Here is a 14234-nt window from a genome sequence, read left to right as displayed (position 1 = left end):
AATGATGTCCCATTGAAAGTTCATCCCAGAATGATTTTTATAACTTTATTAGTAGTGTTTGCTGTTGAAAACTATTGAAAACACAATAATGTTTGCTATTGAAAACTATTATGGATAACTGCATATCAGTTCAGTTCAAGTTAACAGTTCAGTTATGGATTGCACTGGAAAAAAGCTTTTTTTTTTTTTTTTGCAGATTCAGTACAATATTTTGCCTTATAATTATAATGCTGTTTTCTATCATGAAAGACAGGTTGATGTGAACTACTAGGTTAGTGTTATTAATGACAAGTTTGGGTGGCCCGAGCGGCATGTGATGAGGTGAGCACCCATCCTCACCCCAGCTCCTGCTAACAGTTCAAAGGCATGCAAATATGAGTAGCTATATAGGTACCACTTCAGTGGGGTTAACAGTGCTGTGTGATGTCAAGCTGGTCACATAACCACAAAAATGTCTTGCGACAGCACTGGCTCATTGGCCTTGAAACAAAGATGAGCACCACCCCCTACAGTTGGCAACAACTAGCTGAGTAAAATCTGCAAGGACTCCTTTTTTAATGCCAAGTTAGGAGTTTTCAACAAATATAAATTGTTTGTATAAATACAATTTTTTAAAATACCGATAGCAGTAATGAAATAGTTTCCAATGAACATGTCAACTGAAGATGCCCCTTTGTATCCTTCAGTGCCAATTCCATTTGATGTTAGGAACAATACAATAACATAATTACTGCATAAATATTAAACTACACAACTTTACATGCAAGAATCATTTGGAAAGCCCCCCCCCCCAAATATGGCATTATGCAGTGGTGTATTAACCATTAAGCAGACTAAGGACATGCTTAGGGCATCAGGGCCAAGAGGGCACCACAAAGTTGAGAAAGAAAGAAAAACCCAATGAACATCCGTACAGTATGTACAAAGGAGGGGGGGCACCAAGATTTGTTAGTGCTTAGGGTACCAGTGAGCCTTAATCCGCCACTGACAGTATGAGAGACCTACAAATCAGAATTCAATGGGAGATGCACACTTTCATAAGTGCAGGGATGGTTTGTTTCAAAAAGCTTTTGGGAAATTATGTTTGGCCTTTTATTCTCTGTATATTCTTCCACTTTCAGACAGTCCTTTCTTCTCAGAAACTCCTCTTCTTCCTGCCTATCCTGTTTTTCATAGATTATAATCTAGAGCACTGCTTTCATCTTATTTGGAAAGTGATTTGTTATCTGTGCACAAATACGATTTGCGTTCTTAGAAAGAAAAAGAAGACCATGCTTGCTTGTATATGTCTAAATTTAAACTTGTTTGATTTTAAAAAGCTTGATAATCTAGGGAGATCACTTGATACAGCTTGAAAGTGCTTTCTTGGTACTGTCATTTTTTAAAATATACAATTATACATTTATAAGGTGAAATAATTTACATTTTCAATGTTTTCAAGTACTTTTGCAATTCACTCCTCCTCAAGAGTTGACACTGAATTTTGGTTGGGCACACCAAGGTTGAATTGAGGACTGTATCTCATCCAGATGATTTATTCATAACAAACACTGCCTTCTGGCAGATGCATCACAGCTGAATACGGTTAAACTAGATTCATCATTTCATTTGTTTCTGATTGCTCTATAATGTTTACATATCTAACATTAGTATAAATCTTGGAGGGAGTAGATTGAGGTTAAGTCCTCCCACATGGCTCTTTTTTCTTTTCTCAATCTTACTATAAGCATTGAACCTTCATAACAGTTGAAATATTCCAAACCAAGAGAGAAATATGTCCCTGGTTAATTCAGTGGTTTAAAATGGATTACAAATGAAGAACAGACAACCACAAAAACTACATTGTTTTTCTTCAGATGTTTGAGGATGCTGTCATTCCGGTCAAAATAATAGTCAGAAGGGAGAGAGGTTTTTAGATTTTTATCTTATACCTTTGAAAGGCATGCATCCCCTACATACACCAGTTCAATTATATATTTATTGTAAAAGAAAACATGAAATAAGCCACTCTTCAATAATTGCTTATATTCTTTGTGAACATTATTATTTCTTTGATTTATAAAATTTATAAACATACTCTATTTATTTATCACACTTGTATAGCTGCCATCTCATGTAGTAACTCTGGGAAGTATATAATAATAAGATACATAAAAACCATTAGAAAACCACAACTTAAAATATTAAAAAGGTAGAAGGCAAAATGGTGACAAAGTATACAAAGAGTGCCTCCATCATATAGCCTTCTAGCATCCATTCAATCTTTGAATCCCGAAGCTAGTTGACAGAACCATGTTTAAGGCCTTCCTTGGCAAGAATATGTTCCATATTAATCCAATTTGCACGATTCCTAATTAGCCCAAAATGAAATAGCTATTTTTGGGGGAGGGCGTATATTTACACCCACCCCAAAAATCAGGCCTGGCCTTATTATCGGGACATGTCGTATTTCGGGGAAACACAGTAGATAATACAATTATCCTAATAAAACTCCTGCAAGTGAAATGAACCCACTTTCTTGCATTTATTCTGTGTACTCTCGTGTTCCCTACACTGAAATAAGATACAAAAGATCAATAACACAGTATCAGTATTACAGATTATAATAGTATCAATAGTAAAGATGAAATACATAGAAACAAATAGGTGGTTTTTTCTGCCATATGTGAAATAGACTCTTTGTATACTTGCTACTTTTTTCCTTACAAAAATCATATTTTTCAAAATTTTGTATTGATCTATTTTATCATTGTATTCTCTGAACTCTCAAATTTATAATACCTCTCCCTATTAAAGAACTTAAATATTGCAAATGATAGGTCTCATGTACCGCATGGACAAATTGCCCCCAAGTTTGAGGCAGTGTATAAGTGCATAAAATGTTGCAGCAGATTGAGGTTTGTAATCTACTTATGAAAGACCAGGACTTGAGACCATGAAGGTGAGAGAAACAGGTTTATTTGATGCATCGAGTTCAGCGTGTTCACACACCAAAATCTGAACTGGCCTGGCTCTGCCCAGGATGCTACTTTTATGCCGTGTTCCACACTGTGCATTCTCAAGGCGCTTCCATACACGAGACAAGCATGACATTTCGAAAAGGAGAAGTTCATTTGGAATGTTAGCTGTTTCACCTCTGTTCTATCTCTCACCCACGCCTGGCTTCCTGTGCCCCTCCTTTACAGGGTCTTGCCACACTGTTCAACACTATTTTTAATACTTATGAGGAAGTTGGAGAGAAAGTTAACTCAAGCTACAAGTCAAAGTTGGAACTCCAGGGCACTAGAATGAAAAGCCAAGCTAATATGAATTTATAAGGTCCATTCTATTAAGACCACCTAACCTAGCCAGCCACTGGTGGGTTTACCTATGCACCCCCTCCTGCATTAAAAAAAAAATAGAAAAATTTAAAAAATGTACAGTGCTGTTTCTCAAACACACCTTCTAGGTACATAAACATACATTATTGTCATTGAAATTGATTTCTTTAGCTTTTACCGACCTGATTTATAGCAAATGACAGTTATTACCTGAAAAGCTGGGCAGGATTGGACCTCACTAGTGCTTAGAGTGGGAAACCACTGGCCGTTCCAGAGCTGTCAGATAGACTGGGAAGTTAAAAAAAAAACCAAGATGATTGTGTTAAACCAGGTCCATATCCAGGTCCAAGCTACAGAAATTCAGTTTGGCCTGAAGAAGACTTTATCTTGTAAGTTGCTCAAACTACTCAGCTCAAATGCGGCAGATATTTGTACTTCCATTACAAACAAGTTTGCATTTGATATGTAGTTGGGATTGAAATCAAAAACTAATGTCTGTCTTCTTTCGAGCACATTATCCTTCCTTTTACATCTGAAGAGTTTTTAGAAATACTTGTGGCTGCCAGCCCTCCCTTCCACTTCCAGTTGTTACCAGTGTTATGACTTTTCTTTGAAGGAAAGCCTCTCTTTGCGGGACTTTATTTTAAAAACTACAGTTAATTTTTTTGTTGGGTGAGAATTCATCATACATTTGAAAGAGTTTCCTTTTCCTTTTCCTTTGGTGCTTCAAATTGTTAAAATTATAAGCCCCTCCCCCCAAGTACATTCTAATTGGGGAGATAAAACTGAAAAATATGAATGTCAGAATTCAAATCTTTTTTAAAAAACACTAGAAAACTTAAAATTATAACTTGTAAAGAATATCTGTGGAAGAAAGAGCTTGATTGAAGGCACATGTTGCAGGCAAAAGAAAAACAACAGTGAAGAAAGTACAACAAAGAAATGCTTACAACTGAGAAGTGTAAATACACAGAGAGATTACTTATTGAGGATGAAAATTCAGTCAATAGAACAATTATGATATTTCTGTCCAGTTTTTAAATGTCCCTTTGTTACTTTTTAATAAGAGAACAATTTTTGACTTGAAGGCCTGAAGTGTAAAACTATGTTTAATTCACATATTTTAAGAATCCAAAATTATGTTTAATTACCAGTTAACTAATACCAGCAATTTAAATATAAGAGCTTCTTAAAGCTTGACAGAATAGGATTTTCTAATACCGAAAAGAAAATATGAGGCAAGTGCTGGAAGATTGCCGTGGTGTCGGTGATAAAACATGTTGAATCAGTGCAGAATTTGATACAACTTTTTTTGAGGAGATACAGGGAATTGGCTGGTTTATGTTTTTAAGTTCAGTTTCAGTTTCTCAGGCTTGAAGATGTTTTCAAAAGTTTGCATATGTTCAGCCTGTTTCTGTCTTGTCCATTTGGCTATTAAGATTTAGCAGAAAGGGGTAATAGACTCATTCTATTTTTTATACATTCTTGGAAAATGCCGATCATCTCTCCCTATTCCAGTTGAGTTTCAGACTTGGTTTTATCATTCAAATACTCTTGACCATGCTAGCAAATGGCCTGTTTTCAGGAAAAGACATAGAGCGTTCTTCTATGTTAACCTTTCTGGATGTCTGGACCACTTTGATTCCATCTGCTATGATGTCCTGACTCTCTGGGTCTCAGAATTCATTAGCTGTGAGTCTGTATAAAACTGCTTCCAATTGAAGCAACAGATGCACAGATGTCCTCCAGGTTTCTTCTGTATCACCCAAGACCCAAGTGACATCAATAATCTGGAGTTCATTTGGCCAGTATGTTTCTGGTTATGCTTTGCTGTGATCCTTCTTGAACAGCAATGGCTTGGTTTGACTGATGCTCTGATGTTCTGCATTGGATTAATGCAATATGCCTTTAAATATGACTCAGAAATTTCATCCATTGTACAATTCAGCAGTGAAGTTATTACCCAGAGCTCTTTTTAGATTTAACATAACATCTGTCCTAAAAGAACCGCATTGCCTGCCTATGCACTATCTACCAATCATACTTAAAAATATCAGAATGGCAGAGTCCTTTATTGTTCAAAACCATGAAACTTGAGCATGAATCTTTCTCAGTGTAAACTTACTCAAATATTAAGATTTACAGGGAAAAAAAGTCTTAAGTGACTAATGTCAGAGGCGTGTTCTCTATTGTGGCCACCCACTTTGGGATGCCTTTTCTGGATGGTACTGATATCTATCTTTCAATACTAGAAGAAGAACTTCATTCTCACATTCAAAGCTTAATCACAGCCATACAATGCTTTTTGTTTAATAATGCTTCTTGTTGTTGAATTTATGATTGTTTATTTTAAATAATATGTTTTAGTTACATTATTGCTTATTGGCTTGGTTTTACTGCTTCACATTCTTTTTTATGGTATATTTTATTGTGAGGTCTTCAGCATAGTGGATAGGCTATAAATATGTAAAATAAAATAGAGCTTTGTGCCTGTCCCTGAGAAAGGTATTTGGCTGTCAGGAAATTTCACATGGTTCCCACCAATTTCATTGTATGTTTTTTAAAAAAATGAATTGCATTGAAAGTGACTTTGCCATATTGAACGAGATGACAAAATATTGATAAAATTAGAATATAAATACAATGTAGATACATTTAAAACATTTAAGGATGTGGAAATATGTTCAAATACTGGGGTTTTTTTGCTACATTAATTTACAAAGATATCATACTCAACAAAAGCACTTTCAAGATCCTGCCAGCCATAGACATTTTAAAATACTATAATATTTACATGTGTGATCTTAAAATTAAATTTGGATTAATAATCAACCTGGTTCAGTATTTAACTCAAAATAATGTACTTCAAAAGATGGAATTACTGAAAGTAAAATGGAAAGAGGAGCTCAAATGCACCCAAACAGGCCACAAAATATGCCATTGTGCATCAGTTCCTCAGTGTACATGTTGTAAATTAGATATGGCTTGGTTTAGTATTTCAGCATTCATTCATCTGGCAGATTTGGATTTACAATTTTGGGAAAGATTCTGCTTTAAAGAGTTGTCATAGGTGCTGATTTCATGCGTTTGCATGTGGCTCAATCTATGGTATCTTTTATTGCTGGTTTTTACGTTTATATTCGTAAAATTTGAAAGGTGCACAGCCCTAATATTTAATAGCTATTCATCCCTGTTCTGACCCTCTCCTGTCCAGTAACGAAAGCCGAGACAAGCGTAAAATGGAATGTCCTTTAATAACAAGACCAGAATCTCGGTGGCTGAAAGCCAAATAAACAAACAGATAAGGACCTTGGCAGCAAGTCCGACACCTTGGCAGCAATGCAAACAAACTCTGGCAGCAATCCAGCCTGCCAAGTTCGTTTCTCTTTAGTCCAAGCGTTGACTTCTGCAAGAAGGGTGTGGCACAAGCAGTCTCTTTTATAGTCTGGAGAGGTGCTTAATGGGTTCTACCACAAAACCGCGGATGACAAAATCGTGGTCGACGAAAGCGCGTATGTGACGTCATCACAGCGCGACGAAAAAGATCGAAAAAGATCGAAAAATGTAAAAATAAAGCTAAAACCTTCCCCTAACCCCCCCAAACCTAACCCTAAACCTAACCCTAAACCTAACCCTAAACCTAACCCTAAACCTAATCCTAAACCTAACCCTTAACGTAACGAAAAACCTAACGCTAACCCTTAACCTAACGCTAAACGTAACGCTAACGCTCTAACCTAACCCTTAACCTAACCCTAACCCTTAACCTAACCCTTACCTTTTTGTGAATCGGCTTGCTGTAATTTAATTTTTATTTCAATTTTTCGATCTTTTTCGTCGTGTTGTGATGACGTCACATACGCGATTTCGTCGACCGCGCTTTTGTGGAACGCGCTTTTGACGGGTCACGGCTTAATGACCCTCTGCTGAGCGTAATTACCTCCTGTAATTACGTAGTTGTTCTTGATGCCGAGTAGCCCTCCGACGGTGTGCATCCCGGAACAACTCACTGTTGGTTTCTGGATCATTCTCTCTTGTCTCCTCCCCACTGATCCAAGGCTCAGGCGCCACCTGGTGGCCAATCAGTCTCTGCGCCCTGCTCGGAGTCGGAATCCTGTCCAGGGTCCTCCACATCCTCCAGGGCTGACTCATAGGGCCCCTCGCTGTCGGAGTCTGGTGGCAGCTCCAACGGCTCCTGCCAGGCCACAACATATCCCTTTCTGTTTGGACATCCCTTCTATGGAAGCCATTACTAATTGTGAGAATAGTAAATCTGCAGAATATATTTGCATGTAAAAACCCTGGAGAAATCTATTGAAAGAAGAAGTGGCCCTCTGCCAAATTCCAGGATTTTTAAAAGATCCCAGTAGAGTTTCTGGCAGAAGGAAAGAAAATCCTTGTACAGAGGAAAAGCTCCACACCCATTGTCTATGCTCAAGATGTACTAATGTGCAAATCTTAATTGCTCTGCAGATTTGTTGATAGTTTTTTGGAATGCATTCAAATGGTATTTCAGGGGTAAGATGATACGAACATCTGAGTGGGTAAGTGAAGATCAGCTAATGACAGAAATACCCTGGTAAATTATTGTGGGTATTCTTTAAAATACCAAGCTGGGCTGCAGATATTCAAAACCTGATGGTTTCCCAGCAGAACCAATTATAGTCTTTTAATTTGACTTTCCCTTTGAGGATTGGCAAAGACTCAGGTAGCTTTGGGAACAATGAACCAATCATTTATGGAATATGGCAAATAATGAGTTAGGTCATAAAATATTTAGACCTTCCTGCAGTTGTTCAGAAAAATACATTTTGGAAGTTTTTGTCTTTGTGTTTATGTTCAGAGTTCTAGAGAGTAGAAAGGATTTTATGTTTTCCTCCACCTTCAGGTCACGTATTCTGGAAGTGTTGCAAATTATTTTTCCAGAGCTAGATTAAAAACAACTGCAAGTGTCCAATAATTTTGGCACAATTCTAAAATAAGGTGGCCAGTTATCATGATGTGCTTTTATTTATTCATTTTTTTGATAATTGTAAAAGAGGATTTGCAGTTGTCTCATTAACAATTGGGCTTCAAGTAACCTGTAAAAAATTGAAATATAGCTTATTTGGTTTATACCTTCTTGTTCCCATTAGTACTTTATCCTTGGGGTAGTATCAGAACATCACAGAGAGAGAGGGGGGACACATAGGAGAACAAGGTTCTTTGAGAAAAATGGGAAAACTTTATTGTTGTATTGGCAGAGAGAAAATGAGGTAAGAAATTTCCATAAAGTGTACAAATGATGGCCCAGACACATGTGTGCAAATTTAGAAGTAATCATAATCTCAAATATAAATGCAGTAGATTTTATTTTAATTTTTTTTAGTTTAATTAGAATAATATTCCTTGATGGTTGATCATGGTTGATAGACAACTCCAAAATCCTTGCTTTCTTTTCCTAAATAGGAAAGAAGAGGAATAGGAATATTCTTTAGTGGCCAGTAGATTGGGTACATGAAATTCACCTTCTTAAAGATAAATTTCTTTATTTTAAATTGCCTGATTATCTCAACAGTTGATCAAATTGAGCTGTGTTTTTTGTAAATATAGCCATGATCTGCCATACATGCATTTGCTATCAACACTGAAATCTCCCAAATCTCTGACAATTGTTACTGAGAAGATACTGCAGTCTCAAGAACAATTATGTACATTTAGAGCAATTTCTTAAATTTCTGTCTTGCTCTATCTTCTTCTCATTCTTTGCCACTAGTTTCCCTTTGGCATCTTTGCTTGAGGCAAGAAATTGTCTGTCTGGTTCACATACGTTTCTATGCTTCTACCCATAAACCTGTACCTTGGGTAATGCTTAAACTTTTGCATACCTAGCATACTAGATTTAATTTTCTTTTCAGGTTAGTAAGTCCCCTATATTGTCCCTGGTGTTGGGGACCCTACTGTTCAGCAATGGTGCCAGGACTGTGGCTAAATGAAGGAGGCCAAAGTGTAACAGGGAAACTGGTAGGTCTAATTTTTTAGTTCCATTTACCTTTTTAGTTATATTTAAGTATATCATTACAATTACCTCCACTAGGCCAATAAAATCCCATAGATTAGGCCTCCTCTGAATTCCATCAGCCGGCCAATGTCGGCTGGCAACTACCCGAGGAGAGCCTTCTCGGTGCTGCTCCGACCCTTTGGAACGAACTCCCCGTGGAGATACGTACCCTCACCACCCTCCAGACCTTCCGCGTAGCCCTTAAGTCCTGGCTGTCCGACAGGCCTGGGGCTAAAGATTTCAACCCCACTTGAATAGTATGAGCTGTTGTGCTTTTTAATGATGTATTGTTTTTTATGTTTGTAACTTGTTTGTCCTCCTCCCCGTGAATTGTGAGCCGCCCTGAGTCCCCTCAGGTAAAAGGGTGGCATACAAATAAAGTATCTAAATAAAGTATCTAAATTACCTCACATTTCTTAAATGAAAACATGCAGTATATATATTTATTATATTATATTTATATTATATTATATTATATTATATTATATTATATTATAGTTAGATTATATTATATATATTATATTATATTATATTATATTATTATATTATTTATATTATGATATTATATTAGTTATATTATATTATATTATATTATATTATATTATATTATTATATTATATTATATTATATTATATTTATTATAGTATAATATTATATAGTATATTATATTATATTATATTTAATATTATATTATATTATAGTATAGTAATTATAGGATATTATATTATATTATATTATATTATATTATATTATATTATATTATATTATATTATATTATATTATTATATTAATTATTATATTTATTATATTATAGTTATTATACTATTGGTTAGAATTATTGAATAATAATTGTTAGAATTAAACGTATGTGACCGCTCAGACTTTGAATAATTTCTATCTACAGCAGAGCCATAGTAGGTTTCTCTTAAGTCACGGGAGAGAGGGTGATACCTATATTTATCCCTCATGTGCCATAGGAAGTACTGCAAATTTGCTTTATTCATGTTGCCATGAAATAGATTTCAGTTCTGGATTGAATTATATTTGCAAAAGAAAGATAAAAAAGACACTACTCTCCTATTGTAACTTCTTAATATAGACACATATTTATTATCTTATTTTTGTATACTGGTCTTTCATGTGCTGCTGAAAGAAGCATATACATTTTTCAAGTAAATGAATACATTCATTAGCAAAGTTGAAGTTTGGATCTGGATCAAACCTAGAACTAATATTGGATCATAATATTACCTAGGACTAATATTGGGTGACTTGGGATTTAAGAATTAGATTTAACTTTATTCACAGAGATACTCGTTTCAAGTGCTAATGCTTCCAGTTGGCCCGTAGGGCCGTTTTTCGCCCTCTGGAGCCTTCAGGAAAAACGGCCCAACGCGCAAACTGGAAGTCGTTTCCCAAATTTCTGGTTTGCGTGGTGGGTTCTTCTTCACCCTCCAGAGGCTTCAGGAAAGCCTCTGAAAGGCGAAAAACAGCCGAAAAAGAAGGCCAAAGTCAGCTGGCAAGTGCACACATGCATGCTGGAGCTAACAGGGCAACGCCTTGTATGCCCTAAGAAAATGGCTCCGCGTATCACCTGTGGCACATGTGCCATAGATTCGCCATCACGGGCCTAGAGAATGTAGGGGTATGCCTCCTGAAGTTCCCATTTAAACTCTGTGAAACAACTATTGTAAGATACCAAAATAATAAATCTTGGATTCATCCTTCAGTTATCCTCAGAACAAATTGTTAGTGGATTGGACTGAGAGAAAATGACTGCATGAAAAGTCACATGTAAGGGTTAATTGTAGTAGGCCTTACTTTATTAATAAAATTGACAAGTTACAATTCAGGTTTGTTTTTTTGCCTATTGGCAGAGTGCATAGTTGCTGAAACAAATCTGTCACCCAGGTAATCATATTTCAAAAATATAAAACTGTCTTCAATCAAACATCAATATTTTTTTTTCATTTTCTTTTCTTAAGATAGAGCATATTGGCCAAGGACATGCTGCTTTCCCAGAACTACAAACAAAATCTGAAGCCAGGTCAGGTCATAAACCTTATTTCTTCTTCATTTATTATTCATTTAGAAATTTCTTTTTGGCTGTTATACAGAAAACCAGTTAGCCAGAGTCTTCCAACTCATTTGGATGGGTGGGTTGAGCTGTGTCTCATATTTACATGTCTGTCCAACTTCTTTATCCTCCTTATTGTAGCATACATTTTAATACACCTGAGGAATGAGTCACATGTTTATTTCTAAGATACTTTATCAACAGAAGTTGATTTTTTCTAGTCATGGTAGGATTGTAAATATTTTTGTGACTGCCTGGACAACAGTTCAGCCTAGTTTCACACGCTTAATTTCAATGCTTAGATACACATTTATCTTTGCGAAATTCCTTCCAAAATCTCATCTTTAATAATGGTACTATTCTTGGTAAGATTAACTTTACAATGAAACAGTTACAAAACTCTTATAATAATATAAATAATGGTAAGTTAATTGTTTGAGACTTAAAAATTCATATGAGTGATGTCACCTAGTCCCTCCTTCTCAAACAATTAAATAGAATCTTTGATTCTTTGCCACTAAATGGTGCTCAGCACTAATCAGAAGGGATAAACTCTGATATTAATATTGTTTATTTCACAGAAAAGAAAGTTTTTAGCTTTTACATAAGGGGAAGAACTCAATGAAAGTCCCTTAATAATCATACAAAGCATTTGGCATATGTTTGAACCATCCATACAGATCTCCTATTTTTAACCCACTCACCAATGATTCTTCAGTTTCTCACAATAACTTTTTTACTTAGGAAATGATAGCTCATTTTATAACTTAACAATTTCAATTTTTTTATAGACTAATTATAGACTAATCAAACATATACACTTTCCTATTGTGTAACAAATAATTTGTTCCGTGTATCCCCTCAACTAGCAGATATGTGCGGTGTGCTTATATGCATTCAGGATATGTATTTAAGTTTTGAATTGAAAACTTGAAATATTTTTTAAAAGTCCAATCTATGTAGCAGTTTGGGAAATATGAATTAGATCAGTTCAGTTAAATATGTGCTCCAAATAAAATTATTTCCACTCAAGTGCAAAGGCTACTGCTCTAGAGAGAAGACCAAGTGGAAATAAGGAAGGAAAAGAAATATTACCTCATACCGGCATGTTAACCATTATGCAGGTTTTAGGGAGGGGAATTTAATGTAACAGAGTAGGGGGACTTTAAAAATATGAGTTAGAGAGAATATTTAGGTTTGAAGATTATTATCTCTTCAATTTTCAGTTTGACGTCAGGATCTCTCTTCTAACACACTGAAATAAATTGATCCTCCCCTATAATACCAGAAAATTCAGTTATTCTTAATAAAATGTGATTTTTTAAAGCTGGACAGAGATGAGTTCTGGTTAAAAGATTTTCACAATGTTACGTTACATAAGGACACTCATTTTATACGATACACTATGAGAACCAATTTGGTATAGTGGTTAAGGCCCCAAGCTAAAAAGTGGGAAACTCTGAGTTCTAGTCCCACCTTAGGCGCAAAGGCAGCTGGGTGACTTTGAACCAGTTACATTCTCTCAGACCTGGGAAGAAGACAATGGCAAACGTGGTTGGCCACTTAATAAAGATGATAGTGAGGTGATGTTTCATTGATTTTACCCCTTTAAGGATTTTATGTTTATTTTGTTGTAAATGCTTGGAGTCTTTGTAAAATCAGTGGAGGGATATAAATATCACAGACATTTGTTTATATATTCTGAACATCAAGTAATTGGGTTAAATAGAGAGAATCATATAGATAAATACAAGAGATTTGAATAAAGCACCTGAAATCCAGGCAATCCCCAGATAAAATAGTACTGGAATAAAGAAGATGAGAATAAGAACTTTGTTGAGACAAGCTATATCAGGGTTGTCAAACTTGCATCGTCAGGGCCTCGTCATATGACCTATTGGAACTTTCCCTCCCTTCGCTACACTGCTGGGACGGGGCCAGCACTTGACGCTTCTGGCCCGCACGCAGTGAGTTTGACACCCCTGAGCTATAAGGGCAACCAATTCTTATGACCACACACCATCCTTGTTTCTTTATTTTCGTAATATTAAATAGAAAAGAGAGAGACACACACAAATAATCATTTCAGAGGGTCATACCATATCTTCTGTTTTCATTTACCATAATAGATGTTTCTCCCCCCCCCCCCCCCAATATAATCATAATTGGAAACCATTCTTGTATTCTTCTCTCTATGTTCCCTTTTGTCCTGTAGTTTTTTCCAACATTTTTTCCCAATGGCCAAAATTGTACAAATGAAGTAATAAAAACATTTAAAATTAATGCAATTTAAATAATTAATAGCTACATTAGCACAATAACTGATCAAATAAAGCAGTCTTACACAAACAATTATTTGCAAATTGTGCACTTATTTGCAGCAAACGAGATTTCATTGTTTGAGCACATGTCCCCAAAGAATTTACATTTTTTTGCTAATTTTCTTTAATATATCTTTTGAAGACCAGTAATATAGAAGTCTTTAAAATATTATTATATATTCTATGGGTGTATTGCTTTGCCAATTGATGTTACAGAACATTTAATCATGGTTTATAGCTTTATATTCAGTTTAATTTATTAAAAATTATTTATTTATCAAATTTAGAAATCACCCATCTCCCTCACAAAGATGTATTTGCCTGCAGCTAATGCATAGGATTGTTTTGACCTGAAAAACATTTCCAAAACCATTTTACAATCTCACTCAAGTTCAAACAACTGACTAAAGATCCAGTTTGGTATACTGATGAAGGCACTAGGCTAGAAAGCAAAAGACTGTGAGTTTAAGTCCCAC

At 35.5% G+C, this 14234-nt stretch overlaps 1 protein-coding gene across 1 annotated transcript in view; it reads left to right on the top strand.

Annotated features, from left to right (window-relative positions):
- FGGY (FGGY carbohydrate kinase domain containing) overlaps positions 1-14234 on the top strand; it is a 191530-nt gene that overhangs the window by 98973 nt on the left and 78323 nt on the right. Inside the window, 2 exon segments of the mRNA XM_032217552.1 lie at positions 9227-9323; positions 11346-11407. Of these exon segments, the coding sequence (XP_032073443.1) occupies positions 9227-9323; positions 11346-11407 (159 nt within the window).

Source organism: Thamnophis elegans, chromosome 5, assembly GCF_009769535.1.
Source record: "Thamnophis elegans isolate rThaEle1 chromosome 5, rThaEle1.pri, whole genome shotgun sequence".
Taxonomy (NCBI): domain Eukaryota; kingdom Metazoa; phylum Chordata; class Lepidosauria; order Squamata; family Colubridae; genus Thamnophis; species Thamnophis elegans.
Note: the sequence above shows the minus strand (reverse complement) of the source record. Positions and strands in the feature narration are given on the sequence as shown.